A 23,570-nucleotide genomic window follows, 5' to 3' on the forward strand; every position below is an offset into this window, starting at 1 on the left:
TACTTGTATGTGAATGCTTCATGTTAAATACAAATTGCACCTCATTACATTATTATATATTAGCGTATTTTAGAAACTGCCATCAGTAACAGACTGACGAGAGAAAGCAGGCCAGTGGAGGAACTATGGCAATACCCCAAGAAGGGATGAGACTTTGAACTGGGGGACAAAGGTTACAGGGAAAAGAGAAGCCAGGCAGCAAATTCAGGGATTTCCCAAAAGGCTCAAAATGGGCTGAAAGAAGGGAATGAAATGTTGCAGGAGTTGAAAAGTAAGTAGTCCAGATCATAGCTTTTGAAGTTTTCTGTGAAGATTTACTCATTTATTTTTTTAGGGCATTACTGAATGATACATTTTGAAACTGAATTAGAATTATTAAAAAAAAAACAAAAAGATTTAGAAGTACACAAAATAAAAGCACAAATGGTTTTATGATTTGACTCCATAGACATAAAATTAAATTTAAAATGGAGTCAGAACAAAGTAACCCTGGGAAAAAGAAAATAATTCCAAAAACTGTCCATGTTGTTCGCTGAAAGTATGTGTACAACATAATCAGTGCAGACATATGTTATTATATTTGCAGTTTTTTTTTATCATACATCATAATTAAACAAAAAGTTTTATACAGGGAGGGCTTCACCGAAAGAAATGCCTATGTAAACATTTTAAACAAACACTGGGAATATAAATATTTGAAGTTTAGAATGTGACAATGAGCTTTCTGCTGGTTAACTGACCTAAGCCAAGCTGAACAGGCAATAAACCACTCACAGGAATAGCACATAGCTCACCTGGTTTCAGTTTTACTTTAATAACATGCAGAGCAAAGAAAAGAGTGGCACAGAGGTACGCTGGTGGAATGAAAACTCAAGAGAGCTCAGAATATTTAGTTTAAACTCTTAACCGAAACGAAACTACAGATGATGTATCTTTAAAATGCACCCTCAGTGTTCATCTAGATCCACTTCTAGTAATTTATCCTGTATAGACATAACCAAAGACAAACTATATTTCACTGAAAGAAATGGAGTCCCGTTCCATGAATTTCTTACGTATGAATCTTCTTCTAATGGAAGATAAAACATAGAACATTCTACCAAAAACATAAAATGGCAGGAGATAACTTTTCAAGTGTGAACAAAGTCAAGATCATTCTTACAGATCAAGATACTTCGTTGAGAATTATTATCAAATTAATTGAAAAATATGAAAAATGAAACTGTGCTTCCAAGATTCTTTCATTTGTCACAAGACAAAGAAGCTAGTCCTATTAGTTCATTGAAGAGTGGGTCAAACTAGTTTCTTATCCTGCAAAATCACTTGGAGTTGACTTTGCAGTTCCAACATCATCAACAGAACTTTTGGCCTCAATAACCACCACAGCACAGCATGCAGAAACTGTTACTGATGACCAGCTTCTGTGTTATCACAAAACAGAGAGAATAATTGCAAATTTACCACATCAGCCTTAAAGTAGGTCAAATTTATCATATCACTAAGGCCACTGTGCAGTTCAGCTGAAAGTGTTTTCATAACAAATCTTTCTTGCTAAAGAAGGCAGTGCACTGGTATTTTGATGCAGGCTCCTTAGGGTGCTAATACTCCGGAGCCTTTTCCATTCACTACAACCAAGCCTTTGGAACACGCTTCTATACAGAACCATCTCCAGAGGACATCTATTCTAACTGAGCTTACTTTATCTCATCTCATCTAATCCTTTTCAGTTTATACAGTTCAGAGCTGGATGTGTTTGTAAAGAATAGAGTTGAGAAGAATTTCTTCTCCATTTCATTATGATTTTCAAAATCTGCACATTTATAAAAGATGTCTGTGCTTTCATTAAGTCCTAACAAGAAATACTTCCCTGCTTTGTTCTATAAATTGGTCTTCTATTTAACTAGCCAATGTACGGAATACACTGAACTATGGTATCATCTGTAGCTCAGGGTCTTCTCCAAACTCACTCCAGTTATATCTGCAAAATTCAGTTCCTTCTTACTGTAGGCTAGAGTCCCCCACCTTCACACTGACTGCTCACCAGACAGTGCTCTCAGGTCTTCGTCGTCCCACGATCACTTCCATCTCAGCAAAGAACTTCCTTATTATCAAATCCCTCTCACACTTTAAGTGTCTCTGACTTCCTGTTCACCACCAGCCAGAGAAAACTCTCTGCTTTTACAGGGCTCATGTGACTAAGTCAGGGCTTCCTGAATCATGACCCTTCCTTAAGTGCAGCTGTGCTATATAACATCGCCTAGTTACAGGTGCAAAATCCTTCATGCTCACTGCCTCAGGAATCGGGCAGGGTGTGTTATGTGGGAAAAGGGTGGGGCTGCGGGTTGGGGGCTGTTGGGGGAGTTTGGCCTGGTACAATCCCTTGTTTGGCAGAGACTAACCTTTTGGAAATCATACTCAGGGACATCACGTCAGTTATTTTATTTTTCATCTCTAAAACTTTCAACTGGTTCTTTTAAAAAATGTTTCCATTTTTCTCCTTATTATATTCACTTTTTCTTTTAGATGGAAAAACATCTTGAATATATTTATGTAGCTGTTTGAATGTCTTTATCTGATATTCCATCATCTCCATTCTTTCTGAATTAATTTCTTTTGACTGATTTTTTTCTCCTGTTTATGCATCAATTTTGCTATTTCTTTGCATATTTAATTATTTTTTTTATTGGATGCTTAACATTGAATTTTATGTTGTTTTGTGAAGAAATTTTTTGTATTCCTTTATAAAGAGAGTCAGAACTTTGTTCGGACAGAAAGTTAAGTAACTTATAGATCAATTTGATACTTTAAAGGCTTGTTCTTAAGTTTTTATGAAAGTCTAAAGTAACTTTCATTTTAGGGCTATTTTAGTCATACTACTAAGGTCTGACTCTTCGATGCTTTCTAGTGAATGCTACCATTGTGCATATTATTATACATATAATTACAGTTTAATTATTATACATATACTTAATTTGCAGATGGTACTTAAAGAAATATAATGCAATGCAAATATAAAAGCTGTATTTTGCTCTCAATAGCCAGGTATAAATACAACATGTTACATCTCCAAGAAACATGAGAGGTATGCTTGTTTGTAAACAATTACATTATGGATATTTACTACACAACAGCTGATGAAATAAGAATACCCAAATGGGTCAGGAGATAAGGTCAATATTACCTTTGTAAAATGAGTGGGCAAAGCTCTGCTCAGGAATTAACTTGGCAAGGAATCCATGGTTCAAACTTGGATGAGGGATAGATGGTATGACCACAACTGTGGAGAAAATCACGGAATCAAATTTGAGCCAGCATGTAACGACTTGCAATATGGTCCACTGAGGGTCCATGACCACTCTGTATTACTGCAACATGCAAACAGTACCAGCAATAAAGACTCAATTTCTGGGAGAAGGAAAGAAGTTATGTATTAAGAGAAAGGGAATAACAAACATCATCAATAATTTTAGCAACATACACAGAGACATACAAACACACAAGAAAATCAGAACTGGAAGGTTCAACTAAAATATCGCTCATTTTATACACATATGACTGATATGAAAGCATTGAAAATAAAAAAAATAGTTGATTAACACAATAGCATCTTAGTGTTTAACGTGGTCAAAAGACAAACTGAAATGGTAGGACAATGTTTAATTTGAAGAATAAAGTTAAGAGTATGTTATGATGAAATCATGTAATGGTTACATGCTCAAAGTAAATACAGCATGCAAGAGCCAATATTACAGCTAAAGAATAACCCACGTTTCCATTAAAGCAATAAAAGGCAAATGAGATGTGATATGTATATGGAAAAAATGCAGAGATTTGACCACTAATTTCTACTCACTTTTTAAAATATCCCTTTTATTTATATAACAAATGTATTTATTTAGAAGAGACAATTTCAACTATAAATTAATAGAGTGGTACATGACATAACCACTGGGTCAACAAGATACACTGCGAATACCAGAGAAGCAACCTTGATAGAAGTACCTGGGAGGAAATGCAGCTCATAGATGGCACCCCATGAAATTAAAATATTAGTCGCCAGAAAATGTGTTTATCATTTTCAAGCAGAAAAGCTGCTAATTCAAGAACTCCTACACATGAGCAGCTTCTTCTGCTGAGAATAAAGACAACAGGCCCCAAGATGGTTCATGGCTGTCTAAAGTCTGATTTTAGTTGACGTAATTTTGGTATAAAGTTTAGAATGCATGTTTGCTTCTTATAAATCTCTGATAGACTGTCTAGATACTGAAATAACTACAGAGCAAAAGAAAGGAAAGGAAAGGAGAAGAAAGGAAAGAAGGAAGGAAGGAAAAGGGGGAAGGAAGGAGAATGCTGTCTGGGAACCTGGCTATAAAGATTTAAATCGTGGCTTATTCCTGGTCTTCACAAGGACCTCCCACTTTCATGTTTATAAAGGCTGACAAGTAGTAACACATTTAAAATATGAGTTATCTGCATATTGAATAGGAGCATAAATGATTTGCATTAATAAATGGAAAGCATTAAAACCAAAACTGCACTGTTAAAACGAGAATACAGCAAATACTACGGAAACATCATTCATACGTTTTCGTGAGAACATTAAAGTGACATTTATATACCACCTACTTATAAATATTCGAGGTGATTATGAATGGGATCGGTTTAAATCTGGATGTAAAACTGAGATAAAAAGGAGATAAATGATGAAGACCCAAACCATCTAACTAAGTACCTGTACTCGTCGGTGAATTCATCTCCTGCCTGGCGTTCCGGCCCGGCCGGCCCCCGGTCCGCGCGGGCTCCCGCTGGGGCTCCAGGATGTCGCGGTACTTGGACACCATCAGAACCGAGATGAAGTACACGACAGCCAGGGCTAAGAACTGCGCCTGCTTGCTGTCATCCTGCGGAGACGAAGAAGAAGTCCTGACACAAAATTTTTCAAGTGTAAGCTCTTAAAGGACAAGAAACTACTCCTATTTCATTTCCTTGATTAAATCTCATTAAAACATATTTCTTAATAGTTGCTAAAAATATGTTATTTAGTAACTATCATTTAAATACAAATACAAAACTCCAGAAATATTATCATTTGAGTTATATGTTGAAATGTAGTTTCAAAAAACTAATGTTAAAATTCTGCTGAATATGCCACAAATTTTATTCTTTGTCTTCATTACTGTTATTAGTCATTACTTCATAATAACATGTCTATTTATAAATGTGCAGATGGCACAAGGTTGAAAAGAATAAGTTCAAATTGAAAAATCAAGAGCTTCCAATGTTATGGCTGAAAAAAATTAATAGAATAAGGTTACAATTGGAATACATATACAATTCTCACATATTACTACCTGAGCAGGAGACTATGAGTACAAAACAGGGGAGGCCTAAACAATGGGGGATCATAAAACATGAATTCTACACAAGCTCATTTGAGTCAGAAGCGTGTATGGCAGCTTAAGAGAAAGCACATGCAGTCTTTGATATTAAGATATGCAATCTTAGGCATAAAAATAAGTAACACCGCCACTATCCTGCACTTGAAAAATGACCTCTAGAATACTGCCAGTATCAGAGGCTCTTAATTTTAAAAGCTCAGTGACAAAATGATGTTTTTCCAGAGGACAAAAGCAAAATGCACAAGGGCTGAAAAATATTGACCAAGTTAGTATAAAGAAGTAATAGTTTTAGAAAAGTAGACTGGAATATAGTAGATAGCTTTATAATAAGCATGCTTTGCAAAAATATAAACAGTTGCATAGCACCGTGATAGCTCTATCCAAAAAGCTTATATAACCATCTAATAGGGAAAGACTGTTAAGAAGGCAAATTTATATGACCTCTAATAACACTTCCAAATTAGTCTATACCTAAGGAATCAAATGTAAATGGTTTATAAAGCCTTTTTTCTAAGGTAGGTAAAAGTGATACCACAAACAAAAACTGCAAGTAATTACTGTGACCCACAGATAACAGGTAACAAATAGTATGATTGAAATAAGGGAAACAAACATACATTAGCATCTAGCGACTCCATTTATAGGCACTTTATATGTATTAGTTCATTTAAGCACAGTGTAAACAAGATTCAGAATTTATGGTTGTAAGAAAAGAAAGCAAACAAAAAGTATTTACCGATGATTTAATACCACTGAAATAGAATTAGCACAGCTAATGGAGGAAATGACCAAAACAGATTAAATTTGTTCTGAAATATCATGAATTTCATATTGCATACTGTGTGGGTGAGAGCTTTCCTAGAAATACAGGTTCTTATGAAGTATTTGAAATGCAGACGCCTTGCATCACAATGTGGATAGAATAAATACATCAAGGATAAAATCAAGTACTTAAAACAGTGAGTTATAAAGGAAAATGAAGTGCATTCAGACCAACAAAAGACACTGCTCAGGAATGACTTCAGCGCAGCTCGGGCAGTGACAGACCATAATACCCCACAGCACTTTAATTTCTACTGCTCGGAACTCAGTACCAGCCAATTAGAAAACATTCAACCAATGTGTGTTGAATGAATGAATGCTAACTACAAAGTTGCAGAGATGCAAATAAAAGACAAAAGACATTGTGAACTACTGTCCTAGCTAAGCTAAAATTTCCCTGATGTATGGCATGAAAGGACTTGCTGTTTCTTTTCAAATCCCAGTCTGTAAACCAATTGTGTTGCTTATTCCCAGATGTCCTTGAAAATGAAGCACAATATACAACATAGAGGCTAAACATCTGGAGAACTAAATTTTTATTCTAATTAATTGACTTGCCTAGGTACTTCATAATTATGAAGACTTGAGCTCTATTATGTTTCTTCCATTTGCTTAAGAAATGCTCTTCAATCTTGGATCGGTAATATAATTAACTGTGAAATCCTTTAAAGAATTTAAACCAGGATGTTGGAAAACTTTCCAATTCAATTTTTAAGGATTAAAATTACTTTAGTTTATATAATTTTGGATACAGGTGACCTGGTATAATCTAGGCTCTAGGAAAAAAAGAGAAGCATAATGAATTTCCTTTCAAATTTTGGTTTACTGGGGAACACAGAACAAGTTTTTTTTTAAAAAGGCTGTATGTTTTATACCACATAGCAGATTTTTTCACACAAATCTTTTTTACCTGGATTTAAACAGTTTATGTGAGTTTAAGTCAGCCAGGTGCTCATCACAGAAAACAAATGAGACAAGAGGAGGAATTCCTTACTTGATATTTTATCAAATTTTCCTCCTGCCACTATAGCTAGTATGCACTTACTTCCAGTACCAACAGAACTCAGAAGTCCTTGAAAACCATAAAAATCCTTAATCTGTAAATATAAGAGAAAGGAGAGGAAGAGAAGAGACTGTGTGTGTGTGTGTGTGTGTGTGTCTGTGTATATGGTCTAAGAAAATTATTTACTTAAAAAGTAAGACAGCTAAGACCATGAAAGAAAAATAAACACCTTCCACCCACAGGTTATATTTATCACTTAGTTGTTTGATCAGTGTATATACATATGTATACACACGTACATATATATTACATATTACATATGTAATGTGCAAATACTTTTCTTTAAAAACCTATTTTTTCTCTCATTTGTTTTTGAAATTAAAGCAGCTAAAAATGACTTGATTCAAAAAAATTTCAAAAGTCAAGTAGAATTCTTACATAATCTGTACAATTGACTCCAAAGTATATCAATTGTAAAACATTTCTAAGTTTCAGAGATTATTTCAAAATGGAAAAAGAAAAGTATGGCACAGCATCTCTGAAATACGAGAATGAAAAAAGAGAACGCTTTGGAAAGATCTAGTTTGGGATTCTGATTCTACCTTATAGTATCTCTGTAAACTTCACGCTTCTGAGTCTTAACTTTCCCTTAATACTTAACTGGAAGCTTAAGATAATATGTATTAAATGTCTTAAACACAGTATAAACTCAATGAACGCAAGTTATGTTACCTTGATGGTGTTTGGGAGATGTACTCAGGAACCCCTAATCCCCTTCCTGGAGGGAGAAAGCTAAGCACCACTTCTGGGTTACCCACCGTAGTTAGGACACACTTGTGAGTCTTTTGAAAGAGAATCGTAACCTACAGTAACCACCTACTGCACACTTACTAACAATTCAGACATGACGTCAGGCCTACGTGAACTCCTCCTGTGTTAGGTCTGAGTGTGCTTCTTGGAGATGAAGATATGCTCCACGTTTTTTTAAATCATTCGTCATTTAAAAAAACATTCTTTCCATAACACATTTTCTCAGGATGAGTCATTCCCAATTCTAAATGGTTAAACTATTAGCAATCTTTTTCTAAGTTTATATTAGGGTCCAGATTTTGGTGAGGTTCTTACATCATGGTTTTTATGTACTATCATGCATTTTATCCCCTAGTTTTTGAAAATTCTTTTACATGTATTAATTATCAAAGGAATATGGGTCTATTATAGAAAATTTGAAAATGCAAAGAAGTATAAAAGGATAAAGTACAAAAGAAAAACTATAGATAACCACTGGTAATATTCTGGTATATTTTGTCTAGTCCTTTTTTTATGTGCATATACATACACTCCGCACAAAAATTTAGTATTTGTGTAATACCAGCACATTTATATATACTGCTGTTTCCCCTTAAAATATATCATGAGAATTTCCTCCTGTCACTAAATTTCCCTCAAAAATATCCTTTTAATGGCTGTGCAGTTTCCCTTTGAATGAATATACTATGATTTATTAAGCTGACTCTCATTGTTGAGTATTTTATGCTGCCAGTACTCCTGCAGGCGTCTCTGATGAGCACATGAGGTTGAGTAACTTCTGAGTAGAACTACTTGGTCACAGGGCATCGATATTTTAAAGAGTTTTACCACATATTGGTAAGAGCAATTAAAAAAGCTTATCCAATTTATATGCCTACAATGATACATGACAGAGCATGTTTCAATGCCTTACAATGGCAGGTTATTACTATTTTGAACTGTTTATCTAATAGTAAAATTTTTTACTGTTGTTTTAATTTTCATTTCTTTAACTACTAGTAAAACTGATTTTTAATCGTGTTTGTTATCTTATCTTTCATATTTTATGCCCACTGCCTAGTTTTTCTATTGATACATGTGCAGTTTTCCTTGTGATTTATAAAAACTGATATATACTAAAGGGTTGATATATATAAAGACAACTTTTCTGTCATATATCCCTACCATGCAGTATTATGCCGTATTACTGAAATGTATTTTAACCACTTTCTAAAGTACAAAAGTACTCCATCCAATTGATTATAAAATGTGGATTTAAAGCACAAATTTTCTTCTATGTTTCACAAATCATCAACTAAAATAAAAATAGAATCCAAATGGCTAGTAAATAATAACTATGTTAAGAAGTACTATGCATACTGTGAAATACTCTGTATGCTTCTATGCAATCTGTAGAAATGTAGTTTTATTTCTATTTACGTTGAATAAGCGATCACATGCTTGGAGTACTCCATGAAACCATCTCCTTAAGCAATTCTTTCCTTTAGTTTAATTAAGCCACTTTTCTAACTCAAATTCCGAGAGATACCTATATTTTTAAATGCAAATTTCTTTCAAAAGTAATTGCCCTGCCAAAAAGTTATTGCCAGTAACACTTTGATGAATTGATTCCTTTTATCTGCAATACAAGGAACATTGGTAATAATAAAATACTCAATACCTAAAGAAGGAACAAGGGATACTGAGGATTAGATGATTCAAAACAAAATGATTTATAGTATTTCGAGGTTATCCCTATTCTTACTATACTTATGAATTAAATTAAAATTTCTCAAAATGTAAAAAAATAATGTGTCAATAAGCTTTCAGAGAAAGCTAAGTCTCAACCATTTCATAATCAAAAGTGCATTATAAACTTTCAATTCCTGACATTAGTATATTTAGTTTTAATATGCAGCTTCCTTATAAAACGTAAATTATTTTACACCAATGACAATGGAAGGCTTTATTCCTGAGAAATCAAGCAGGCATAACTCACCACATCCCGAAAGACAACAGCACGAAGGCGATTAATATCAACATCCTGAAGAAGTCTATCAGGGTCCTTAATAGGTGAAAGGTTACCTGGAACATTTTCTAATGGAGTCTTAAAAAAGAAAGAGAATTGTGAAAAAAATGCATAATACAGAAACATGCATAGTAGTATCATTTCTGGTATCTTTAATTTAGGCATTAAACTGGCCACATCCTTTACTTCGTCATCATTAAATACGAGTTAGGGACAACAGTACTGTCACAGCACACTTCCCCTGTTCTTCTACTCATGTCACAGTTGCGCTTACTAGCGGCGTTCTTGCTCTTTACTGGCATAGCTACCACTGCAGACTCAAAAAAGTAACACTGTAGCAGAATAAAGACTTCTCTTGGACTTCAGAAGATCCGAGTACAACTCGGCTGTGATGCTGGGCTTCTTACGAAAACATTCTGAGCTTCACTTTCCCTTCCTTCAGTTAATAAACCTCCTTGAGTCAGTGGTTTCATTTATCCATCACGCTTTTATAATATATAAGGTTATTATAATACATAATTATATGAGATTTGTATGTATAAGCATTTCATGATCTACAAAGAGTTAGAAAAGGTAAACTTAAAAAATATTGTAATAGCCTTAATATTAAAGCTTAAAGACATTAAACAGATCATTACCACCAAAATCCTTTTTACAGCTGAAGATAGAAAAATCCAGAAAAATCCACAATTTCATGCAAACTAGTGAGAGCGCCAGGGTTCCTGCAACTCAGGGTTCCTAGTACTTCGTCACTTATACAATGTATTAAGAATTATGTGGATTATTGGATTATATATGTAAAGTACCAAATATAATGCCTGCAAATAGAATAACCTGCTGTTACTTCAACTAATTAAAAATAAATAGGCCTCCTTCCAATTCCCCATAGACCTCAACTATGATATTTCACAAGTAAATTAAGATGTTTGATTCCTTTGTAGCACAGGATAGTAAAAATAGCATGGCATTTGAAGGTTGATACTTATTTGGTTTCCATTACAATTCAAAAATTTACCAGCCATATATCCTTAGGTGAGATAGTAACCTCTTTGAACCTCAACTATATTATCTAAGTAATAGGTTAATAATACTTATCACAGTACTATTAATGAAAATAAAATGATATTAATAACAGATAAAAAGTATCTAATTTATAGCATAGATGAAAATATTTGTTTCAATTTATATACCATTTATATTTTACAGAGTGTTTTTATATTCATGTAGTTCAATCCTTATAAAAAGCCTTCTTTTTAGAGGATTAGCTTGTATTATTGCTTTCTACAAAGTATAAAAAGCAAGGCCCAATGAAGATGTGAGACTCACGCAAGGCCAACCAGGTTAGTACCACACCAAAATTAACTATGGTTTGCTTACTAAAGTGCCATGTACAAAAATGCACAAGAAGGGAAAAAAAAAAAAACCAGACCTCACCAACCATGTCCATTGATTTCTGTACTTAAATGTTTTCTTACCATGCCTTTTCCACTAATATTTGTATACCCATCATTTATAAATTTTTCATTGCCATGGTTCTTAGTAAAGAGACACTGACTAGCTCAACTAAATTACTATAAACTTCCTTCTCACTGAGCTTGACAGTCTTGAAAAGCTTTCTATTATCTACTAAATGAAGTACAGACACCTTTAAAATCAAAGCTCTCAAAAATACTAATTCATTTATTCATTTCACAAGTATATATACTGAATGGCTAACTGCTAGACAGAGAAAAATAATTCAGATTAATAAATGTTCCCTATTTCATGTTAGGAAAGTACTTTAATACATTACTGTTTTTTATTTAATTCATACAAACATCTTATCAGTTAAGATTTGTATCCATTTTAAAGAGTGGAAAACTGAGGCAGGGACTAATGCACTAGTCTTAGGCCACAAAACCAGCAAGTGGTACGGCCATGATTACACACTCAGAACTGTGTGGTTCCCGAGTCAGTGCACTTTTGACAAAGTATTCTCCGTGCGAGCCATGCTCTGGAATTGCAAAGATGTGTAACATAAGGACATGCCCTCGAGGCCCTTACAGTCTATTATACCTACACAAATAACATGAGGCACTATTGCTGATGTGTTTATATTTAATTTTCTAAGCAAGGAGGGCCCTGTGGAGATGTATACACAGTAAAATAATACATGGCCTGATTATTTTGGGAATGTTCCTCTAACAGTAGTGGAAAGGAAGATGGTGCAATACAGATACACTACATATGTGGTTGTTCTGCCTGAAAACTGCGGAAGTGTGAAGCCACACAGAACTTCTTATATGAATTCAGTATCTACTTCATGCCTTCTCTTGAGGAAAAAAATCACTGTCCATATCAAACATCTAATTACGTGTGTGGTGAGTGGAAAGAGGCATGCAAGGTTTTATGAAGATATCAAATAGCCAGCTACCCTGGACTAGGTGGCAGTGAGAGTATCTGAAAACATTTTCATCCAAGAGTAGCACTAAAGCTAAAGCCCAAGGTTGGACAGAAGTGAGTTGGGTGGAAAATAAGCACAAATATGTCAAGGGAAGGAACCCTACGTAAAAGCGTAAAGGTTGAAAAAATAAAAGACTCTTCTGATGAACTGAATGGGATCCACAGTGTGAGTAAAATGGTCAAGGCGAGGGTGGGGACACACGCTGCAGCTGGCGGAGTGAGCAAGGGGCAGTCACGCAGGACCGCAGAGGGCACGCTTAGAGGATCTGAACGCGACGCCACGCGTCAGTTTAGCATATGATCAGGAGAGCTGATTTGGAATGAGAATTACTGGTATGTGTGCCCAAATACTCTATATCATTCATTCATTCCTGGGCATTCCATGTAGTTTTCTTGAATATTATGGGGATATCTACACCAAAAACATATACATTTAGAAAACGCATTTTCATATATTGAACTCTGTGAAAATAATGAAATTCTTAAAAATAGTAGTAACTAAGAACTTTTCAGAGATATGTGTGCTTATATAATCCTTAGAAGAACCCTGTGCCGTAGAGATTATTAGTATCTTCATTTAATAATCAAAAATCTATGTTTCAGAGAGGTCAAGTAATCTTGGTAACACAACTAGGTTTGATGACCAAACCTCTGCTCTTTCTTTAAGCAGTACCATGTCGCTTTCTTCTCATGAACACAGGAGCTTTCTAAGGTAAACTATGCTTAAGAGACCAGTTGGCTACCTTGGGAGCTGTGGGGGCTGCCACACCCTGCGGGGCTTCCGGGGGTCTGCCGCCTCCGTGCGCAGGCTTGCTCCCCCGGTCTCTCTGCCTCTGCCGACATTCTAGACAGTTTCTCACAGCAACGCAGCAAACTATTTAAGAAAACCAAAAAGCACACAGTATTCATATAAATTCTTGGCTAGGACATGTGGAAAAGAGTTACTAGGTCCTTTTTTTCTTTCTTTCCCCTTTCTCCATCCCAGCATTATTGTTAAAATACACTACATCAATAAATAATTTTAAAAATTATGAAATACAGTAAGGAAAAGTACATATAAACATACATGCTGTTAAAAATAAAAATACCCATGTACTACCAACCAGCAGAAAAAACAGACTATTATAGGGCCACTGAAGCTCCCAGTACATCCTTCCTTATTATGGTCACTTCCATCTTTCAAAATTCTAAATTTTATGGGTTAAAAAAAAAATTTTTTTAACTTACTTTTCATATGTGGTAAATTGTTTTTAATAGTAGGATTTTCTCCTGTAACTTGATTATCATGGTGGCTGTACTGATCAAAACTCCCCGGCTCACACAATCGAAGAGCACACCAGCACACTCTAGTCTCCCAAGTCCCCATCCCACCTTCACTTACGGCGGGAAGTCACTGGCCTTTGGCAGTAAGGATTCAACAAGTACAAGCTTTTTGTTTATTTTAAGAAGCAGTATAGTAATAAGCAGCACGGATTCTCAAATCAGACCATCCGGGTGGGTGTCCTGCCTCTGCCCCTGAGGAGCTGTGTGACCCTGGGCCTACTGCTGAAGCTGTCTGTGCCTCACGTTTGCTTACATGTAAAATGTATATAAACACATAAATTTCTTAGAGAAATGTAGTGAGGATCAACTGAATTGACATATATAAAGGGCTTCAAACAGTAAACAGCACATATTGATATAAAACTGTTTGATTTGTTATTAGTTATAAACCTGTCCTGTGGATGATAAAAAACAAATCTGCTAGGAATTATTAGGACAAAAATGAAATCAGCAGTAAGGTTTGGAATATATTCAGAAACAAAAGCTCGGAATAGCCAAACAGATGCTGGTTTCAAGATATTGAGACATTCAGAAAAATATTTCTTCTCCTCACCAAGCTCAGTCTGTCCTCTATCGTGAACTATCAGTGAATAATATGTCCATGATGGCCCACAGTAAATCACCCCACACCTCTTGTGTCAGAGAGATCTCTGTGTGGTCAATCTTTCCCCTGTAAGGGATATTATACGATTCTTCTCAGCCGGCCTGTCTTTAAAAAGTACTATACAAAAAAAAAGTAGTTTTTATTACATCCTTAAAGGAAGTTCTTATGCCTACCTTGGGTCAGAAATAACTGCCCTCCTGAAACTATGCTTGTGTAGATTTTGATGTAATCTTTTAAATTATGAGTACAAAGACTATGATATCAGGAATCTCCTCCCTATGTAGTGCCTTACTTTCTTATTTCCTGCTCAGGCTCTAAGGCAGGTATGAAAACTACAGCTTTCTGGTCCCTTGAGAAGTCTAAGTAGTATAAATAAATTTCTCCACCAAGAAAGGTAAGAGATGTAAGAATGGTTCCTACCTAAAGAGCTGGTCTAAATTCACTAGTTGTTTTCAGTGCTAACTTTTCTTTGCCACACAAGATAGTAGGTGAATAGTATAGGTACAGTAATATTTATTGGTGTTAACTGTTCAACCTGAGAAACAGTGAGATTGGTATTATCAAATCTTACCTTTCAGCATTCTGTGCATTAAACTGTGTCACTGGGCTTCTGACATGTTTGTGGCCCCAGGACAATGACCCTCTACCCAGTTTACCAAAAAAGGATTCATAGATGTTTTCATATTAAAATCACTTCCATGAAAAAATGGCACCGTCCTACTGATTTCGAAACAATTCAAAATATATTTGACCTTATTTTAAATTGTAATCCATTAAAGACGATCAATTCCATGAAATATCCAATTTAAGGTACTGTAACTGTTTAATTTTGCAATTCTGAATTAGAAAGCAATCCATAATCATTACCTTGCATCATATCAAGACTTCACCTACCACAGGGCATCAAACAACTAACCTGCGGGTGAGTATTCAACGGGCACGGTAGTAACAGACTCACCTAGCCGTAGGCACTGCCGCATTAGACCTCCAGAAGACATGTTTTTTTCAGCTTCAATCTCACTGAAATTCAGAGAGCTGGCGAATACAAGCACGTCAACCATGGCCATCAATCTGCTGAGGAAAGTCACTGCTGTCTCAGCGGACATGCCTTGTGTCACTTCAATATTCTCCAATTCCGTCTTTAAAAAAGTACAAGATTTATTTGTCTCATTTAAAAATTGGAAATATAGTACTTGCATACATATATACTGCAGGCAATTAATACTTCAGTAATATTTAGTGTATTTTGTAAGCAAAGTAAGTTATAAATTATACATTTATTCCATATATCACAAGAGATCATTAAATGTAATTATTTTACCTATGAATTATACTCGAATATAGAAGCCTGTTCTTTAACCCAAGGTTAAATTTGGATGTCAACTTGCAAAAACTATATTCCAAGTTTAAAATCATTTCACAAAGATATTTAGAAATAATCACACATATGTATGTATACTAGTTTTCTTTTATTAGTTAACAGATATAAAATTGAGATTTCTTCCCTAAAATCCTCACTCTAATTTATAAACAGACTTGCATTATTCTTTCATCCTGTAAATGTATGATCAGTGGTGGAAGAGATACGCAGCACTCTCCTTTGCAATCACAGTAAGTTGAGTGTCAACTCCGAATGTATGACAATTTAAATTTATCACCCTCTACAGAAGAAGCTGAAACTACTAGGCGTCTCACACGTACAAGAAAAATCTGGGGTAAAAGTAATCATGAAAATCTTTAATTCTTCCACAGAGATTAAAGTGACTTACAGAACTAGCAATAAGAAGAATCAGTAACAGTTTAGATGGTGACGCTGTCCTTCCACTAAAACACTGTCTATGAAAATATGCATTTTTCCCACTTTCAAAGGGAAAGTTACCAAGTACTCTGTTTCTTAAGCTACATAACATTTTATTTTATAACCAAAGCAACACTTCTTATTTTATTTTTCAGTGTGTATTACACAGCATTTTCATTGCTTTGATTCACTCTTACTAGGCCTCATTTCCTCAGTGCCTCAGGGAGCACAGGAAAGTAAGGAATGCTTTATAAATAAAAAATACTATTTAAATTTTCTGAAAATGGGCACATTAGGCAAACTGATTAACTATACTTTTCCACCGAATGATAAACTCAACTTCAAGGTAAGCACATATTATAAATATCTGCTCCTTTAATGTTCCATTTTGACATTATTTAACTATCATTCTATCTAAATGTATTCTTGTTCCCATTAGCATGGATACATCAATGGGAAACACTGACTGAAAAAAAAATTCCTAAACACTTCTTGTGTGCAAGTTAGGTGATAAATACAGGAGACCACTGCAGCAGACACTATGTAGCTAAACTCAATTCTAAACAGAGCAGAAAAGTAGTGACTTTTCTTTCTTCCTTTTAACATCAAGATAGTCTCTCTAAAATAAGCTTCAAAATAGACAAAAATTTGCCTTCAATTGTTGATTTACAACATTATGGCAATTCAATATCCATGGTCTAAAGAAATGATATTTTCATTACTTGGATTTCTTAAAAGGAGATACCTTATTTCATAGCTCTTCATGATAGACAGCATTGTTTTGTAGCTTGGATTAAAAATCTGTGACCACAACACAACAGCTTAAAATAACAAGCAAAGAATTCATTTTATACAGAACCTCTTTTAAGCCTGTTATCAGTGGAAGTGTTTTATAAAATGGAATGTAAGATCTAGCCACTGTTTAGGTCTATCAAATATTCTGAGCAATTTTCTAAGTATCAGAATTTTAGGATCATCTATAGATGCATTCTTAAGGAAAATAACTAAAATTATGAGAAATCTAACTCACTTTATTAATGGTCTTACTTTTCACATCTTTTGGGGTCTATAAAGCCTAAACTTCAAAATATAACTTCATTTTTATATGAATGCCTTGCATACAGAAATTGTGAACAAAATTATTGATAGTCCGTGTAACCTGCCAAACTGTTACTTTTGACTAAATAAAAATTTCAAATAAAAAGCATTAACACAAAGAGTAACTTTAAAAGGAGCCATTATACTCTATGTAAAAGTAATTTAAATTTTTGATGAAATGTTATGTAAACATAACAGGTTTAAAAATAAAGATCACTGACATATTATTATTAGATCTTAAAATAACATAATCCATCCAGTTCCCTTTCATTGGAACTAGTTAACATCTGATTGTACATATGACTGAAATATTGTCATTGTGTTATAATAGTTTTGTCTAAAGATTATAATGGATGATAATATGGTAATTCATCAGCACCTTGAGAAAATAATCCTTTCAATTAATTTCTTAAATATACCAAAGCTTTGCCTGATATTTAAAGATGGTATGAAAACTCAAAATATAACCAAGTCAAAAATTTCAGAAATAAGTATAAATAAAATTTAAAACTGAAAACCTGGAAATTACTGAAGTAATACTAACCTTAGAACCCTGGACATGCATTAGACAAAACAGACAACAGACCAAAAAAGTACAAGAAAAGAAAATCATTAAAATTAAATGAAAATACAATGCAAAATTGAAACACAAAATATATTTTAAAATTATATTTGATTTTATTAAAAGCAAAAATTATCAGAAGAGATGTTCACTTTATAAATTACATGATTAAGATTAAATAACAAATATTTAGACTTGAATTTTTTTTCATTAGAGCAACTACCCAAATTACATGTATAGTTTATATATAACTAGAAATTATGCATACTCTATTTTATAAAAAGTGTATCTTTTCCTAGAAAATGACTAAGGAAACATTTTAATAAATGAAATAATACAGTGTCTTTGTAAAAGCCTTAACTCAATACTGGTTCAGGTAGAAATGACTTAAGGAAATAAAGTGTACCGACCTTCTAGAATTTTCATTAAGGAATAGATATAAAATATTTAAAGTATTTGGTGCCTTTCCTATAGATCAAAATCCCCAGGAGTTAATAAAAGAACAAAATATTTGATTGATTATAACTTAAAAACCACTTCACTTGTAGGAAAAGAACTTAATAATACACTAAATGAGGTCTGCATGTGAACTATGCTAACTACCTAGATATACTACGAAGAGAATTACATTCAACATATTCAACACTCTGGACACCATTAAGCTTCACAGAATATTCCTATTCTCTGATTTTTGATAACGAATACATCTGAACATAAATTCCACAAATACACTATTTCATGATATAATATGTAGGGAGACATATAAAAGCCCGTCCTAAAAATAAAGTATGATCAGTGTTATGTGATAAACAAAACACAAAAATTAGTTTATCTTCCAAATCTATTAACTACATATTCTGGTGATAAAAATGATAAACTAAAATCAAGACCTTGTCATTTTTAATGACAAAATTATCTTCTTTCTTATGATTATGAAACTACTAGGAAAGCCAGAAAGAACAGTCTCTCTGATTTTTCTGTAAGAGAAAATGAAACCATACATGACACTGAATTAAATTCTAAACATTCAGTGTTCTGGATGACTGACCAAAATGGTCAACTTAAAATCACAAAGTGATTACATAATTTGTCGTTGATCCACATTCCTTGCTCCCCTCATTTTTTCCTCCATTCTTTGCTTTAATTTGTGACCAACTTGAGCAATGGGTGGAGAATAAATGAGAGGATTCAACTGACTAGTCATGGAAACATTAACTCCAAAAATCAACAACAAAAATAATGCTCCAAAACCAAAGACTGTTCCAACTACATACTGAGAAGTCTAATTTTTTTCCCCCAAAGGACAAAAATTAAAGCCATGGGTCTGATTTAGAGTCTTGAGACTATTTCTGTCACTTATTTTCTATGCCACATGGGATTTTACATCACCTAGGCAAAACCGAAACTCCAAAAAGCCCTGCTTCTTGAATATATATCAGAATAAAGTTCAAGACGTTCACTAGAATGTATAAGTACTCTTTTTTCCTTCAAGTTTACATTAAGACATTTCCTTACAAGTAAAATTAAATGGCTCAAACTCTCTTACATGATGATACTATATAACAGCAATACACAAATGTTATCCTCAATATGAATTACTGTATTCATATGAGGTCCCAGAGCAAAAACCAGACCACCACCATGCCAGTCCTATGGAGACAGGCTGCAGAAAGGTTACATACACTGTTTTAGTCTTTTTTCACTACAGTGGGTCACTCATTGTAACTAAATGTTTCTCAGATATCCTACTGTAAACTTTATGACTCTGAATATGACAGGTTTATTTTATAAATGGCAAGATTATTCTATCACGATACAATTCTGATAAAATAGTTCCAAAAGGAACGTAAGAAACATTCACTGAGCACCTTCTCCACCTTGTGCACATGGCAAGTATTACCTAACTTAATTGCCACACATTCTCTGGGGTGAGTATAGCTGAAGCCTTCTAATAAATGACTAAACTAAGGTTGAGGTCATATCCGGTAAGTGGTAGTATAGGTTAAAATACAGGGTCATCTTATATATTAAAACCTATATACCTCATTTTAAATCATAATTTCAGAAAGATTCTGTCCGAGTCTTACTGACAGTGGGCCACAACATTTTGATAAAAAGGAGTAAATTATCTGAGATCCACACTTACACTGAGAAATAAAAATGACAAATTCCTGGGTTAGCTTTGCATCATTTTTTTAAAAATAGAGAACTATAAAGAATACTTAGCATTCTACTTACCCTTTCAAAATTAAAAACAATTTCAACATTAGACATGTCAAATGCTAAAGAAGTTAGTACACCTGAGTGGAAAGTCACACATCTTCTAGTGGAATATAACATTCAGTGAAATTGTTGTAAAAAAGTAAACTTCAATAAATGTTCAGTAAGTCACATTTAAGTTCTTGTTCAATAGGAAAGAATGAATTTATCTTCAGCTCTAATTACTGAATTTTCAATGGTCAATAGTAAGTGGTAAGTTTTCACACTAAAACATTATACTCTGACATTTGTATTTTATGCTCTAAGTCAGTGGTCAGCAAACTATGGACCTTAAATCAAATCTGCCCCACTGCCTGTCTTTATAAATAAAGTTTTATTGAGATGATCCCACACCTATTATTTTATGTAACTGTCTATGGCTGCTTTTGCACAATAGCAGAACTGAGTAGTAGGGACAGACACCATATAGTACCTGTCTAGCTGATCCATATGAAAAATGTTGCCAATCACGGCCATACCATCATTACTCAAATTTATTCATTAAATGCATATCTACATATAATGCATAAATATTCTGAAAAACTCCACAAACCTAAACAAAATGACCAGATCACTCAAACATTAGTTTCAAATGTTTCTCTCTGCCTTCATATAGCCTAGAATTGAATTCTAACGGCATCTAAATGGCAACGTTTCCCTTTGGCAATCTGTGTATCACCAGTGTTTCCTTTTTCACTTATTCCTTTCAAAATTCTCTTTCAGCTTTTTACATTTTGATCTAAGTCAAAAAGCTCCATGTCTTCAACTTGATTTCCTTCTTTGTTCAACAATCTCCTTCCTAACACTTTCACTCTACTACAATGTTTAGGAAGAATATTCTATAATCAAGTAACAAAAACAACACTCAGCAATCAGCACCAATCACTATCCTGCCAATATGAAGGGAGGCTGGGGAAATCCGCCTGTTTCTTTCAAGGAAGCAATCTAGTCAACAACATCGAATCAGCTATGTTGTACAACCGGGCATAGATACAATCAGTGAAAGGACCCAAATAACGGAAACACAGAGACAGAAACAAAAAGAACTTTCTACCATTGAATGAATCCCCAAGTCTGTTGAGAACACTCTAGACAGTACATGGTTTCAAATTCCAAACTACAGTGCTTAAAACTGCACAGGTAATAATTTCGGAAGTCAAATGTCAAGATGTCAGTATTTGTATTGAACCCTCATTTCAAATAAAAAGAAAGCAAATTTGAGTAGTGAAATAGGAATAAATCATGTTTCTTGACAATTTACTTCACTAATTTACTGTTTTTTGTATCCTCATGGAGTCTTTCAGCTTTAAATTTGGGCATGTGGATGAAACAGGTGAAGGGGATAGAGAGGCACAAAATCTGAATATTAATATAAATCAGTCACAGGGGTGAAAGTACAGCACAGAGCACACAGTCAGTGATACTGTAATGACATCATGTCATCTCTCTGTGTTGACAGATAGTCATGCGTGTGATAATCAGGAGAGCGGGTGGATCAGTACGTTGTTCACCTGAAACCAACAGAATACTGTATATCAACTCACTTTAATAAACTTTTTTTTTAATTTAGAAGACTATTTGGAATGTATTTCAACCTGATACAAACTTTAATACCTACTACTAATTTTATAAAGAGATCATTTTTTTGTTCTGAACCAAATTTCAAAACAATACTAAAAAGTGAATTTTAATACAACCTTTTAAAGTTATTTGACAACAAAGGATAATATATAAAATGTAAAACCAGATTTAATGATGAAGAAAAATGCCGGAAGGAAAAAAAATGATTCATTCTGTCCTGCCTCAAGTATTAAAATGCATTTTAAAAATCACACACAACTCTCAGTTACCAGGAAATGGTAAACTGCTAATTACCACATCGCCAGAGGAAACCAGAGATGGCAGAGGAGGGATGGCACGTCCGTCTCACCGGATACCTGCCGCCCTTCATACGCCATCAGCTGTTTTCCTTCCAGGCTGCAGCTCCTGGTCGGCTGCTGATCCCAGTCAGGCCCTCAGGGTGACCTGCCCTGCACTCCCTCATGAGCTGGCCTGCTGGCCTTTGCACACACCTTGAATGAATTCATGGACAAAGTCAAAGTGTACGTGCTTGTGTGGGGAGAGGGGTGTAGAGGAGACAATTTTTGGCTGCTAATATTTAAGTTTCAAAGCTGCTTTGGGGTGGTGGCACTGACAAAAGAATCATGAAAAAAGGAGTCTCATATATATCGTTTAAAATAATATTAAGTTTAGAAATAACATTTCAAGCAACTCATATGAGATTGCATATCTAAAGGTTTTGGCTATATTTAAATTTATGACTGTAATTATTACACAGTAGCCATGTACTTGTATTTTGAATTTGAATGCTTATAGAACAAGAATTCTAGCACTGGATTATAAGATAGACCTGAAGAGACAGACAATCTATGGAAAACAAAGTTAACATATAATTATGGCTCTTCCTAAGGAGTGTTCATCAGAATTAGCAAAAATATGTTTATAGACACACATAGGTGGCACCTCACACTGACAAGTGAGGCAGGAAAGTAAATCTATATTTATAAATACAAATTTATATGGTTAAAAAACTTCCTTAGGTGAACGTGTCTTGCTGACACCCATCTTTTCACAGTCCGGCCCACGGACATTCTCATGTAATTCTACAGCGCGACCGCTAGATGGAGGCCAAGCACTCACGGTGGGCGACGTGGCGGCCGAGAGCAAGGGCAGGATCCCTCCGCACGCGATGATGATGTTGTCCACCATCTGGGAAATGAGGTGAATCGTGTTATGGACAAAGATAATGTTCTCGTTGCTGTTGACGAAATCCATTACCGACTTTGTAGAATGGCTAAAATAGAAAAAAACACAAATGAACAAGGCCTAAGAACAAGCAGCTTAAACACTGTAACATTTTTAAAGTGAAAAATAATGAGGAGCAGGGCAAATTTAAAATGGAGTTATCAGAAAATAACTTACAATTAAGATACCGTACTACCAAAAACTCAGCATTCATCTCTACAGTATATTTTTGTGTCCAAAGTATTAACACATGATTTGGCTTTATTAACTAAATTCAAAGTGAATTAACTAGATTCAAAGATAGATGACTAGGTCAATGAATTTGGCTAAACAAAAATTCTTTTTTTCCAAAGCTGCTTGTTTTGTCTTGAAAGGCAGAACAACTGGATAGTAATTGCAAGTTTTACCTTTTATGCAGTTTTAACCAGTGGCCTTACCAGATTGTAGCTCCACCTTTAGCCACCCTGAAAACATCCTGCTAGTTACAGAAGGGACAAGGAACGTAACCCCCCATCCATTTATAGGGGACTCTAACTGGTAACAATTCCGGGACTTACCGAATAAAAAAGGGAAAGACCTCAGTGGTGAGGAGTATGCCTTTCCTACACAAAATACACAATGTGGACACCCAGAAAAA

General features: G+C 34.5%; 1 protein-coding gene across 3 annotated transcripts in view; it reads right to left on the bottom strand.

Moving 5' to 3' along the window:
* NBEA (neurobeachin) overlaps nucleotides 1–23,570 on the bottom strand; it is a 550,888-nt gene that overhangs the window by 370,884 nt on the left and 156,434 nt on the right. For all 3 annotated transcript variants that reach the window (XM_036904990.2, XM_036904991.2, XM_036904985.2), the window contains exons 24-29: nucleotides 22,829–22,982; nucleotides 15,370–15,550; nucleotides 13,228–13,358; nucleotides 10,013–10,120; nucleotides 4,733–4,901; nucleotides 3,182–3,277 (exon numbers count right to left, since the gene is read on the bottom strand). In XM_036904990.2, coding sequence (XP_036760885.2) covers nucleotides 3,182–3,277; nucleotides 4,733–4,901; nucleotides 10,013–10,120; nucleotides 13,228–13,358; nucleotides 15,370–15,550; nucleotides 22,829–22,982 — 839 coding nt within the window. The remainder of the gene's footprint in view (nucleotides 1–3,181; nucleotides 3,278–4,732; nucleotides 4,902–10,012; nucleotides 10,121–13,227; nucleotides 13,359–15,369; nucleotides 15,551–22,828; nucleotides 22,983–23,570) is intronic.

Source organism: Manis pentadactyla, chromosome 2 (assembly GCF_030020395.1).
Source record: "Manis pentadactyla isolate mManPen7 chromosome 2, mManPen7.hap1, whole genome shotgun sequence".
Lineage (NCBI taxonomy): Eukaryota > Metazoa > Chordata > Mammalia > Pholidota > Manidae > Manis > Manis pentadactyla.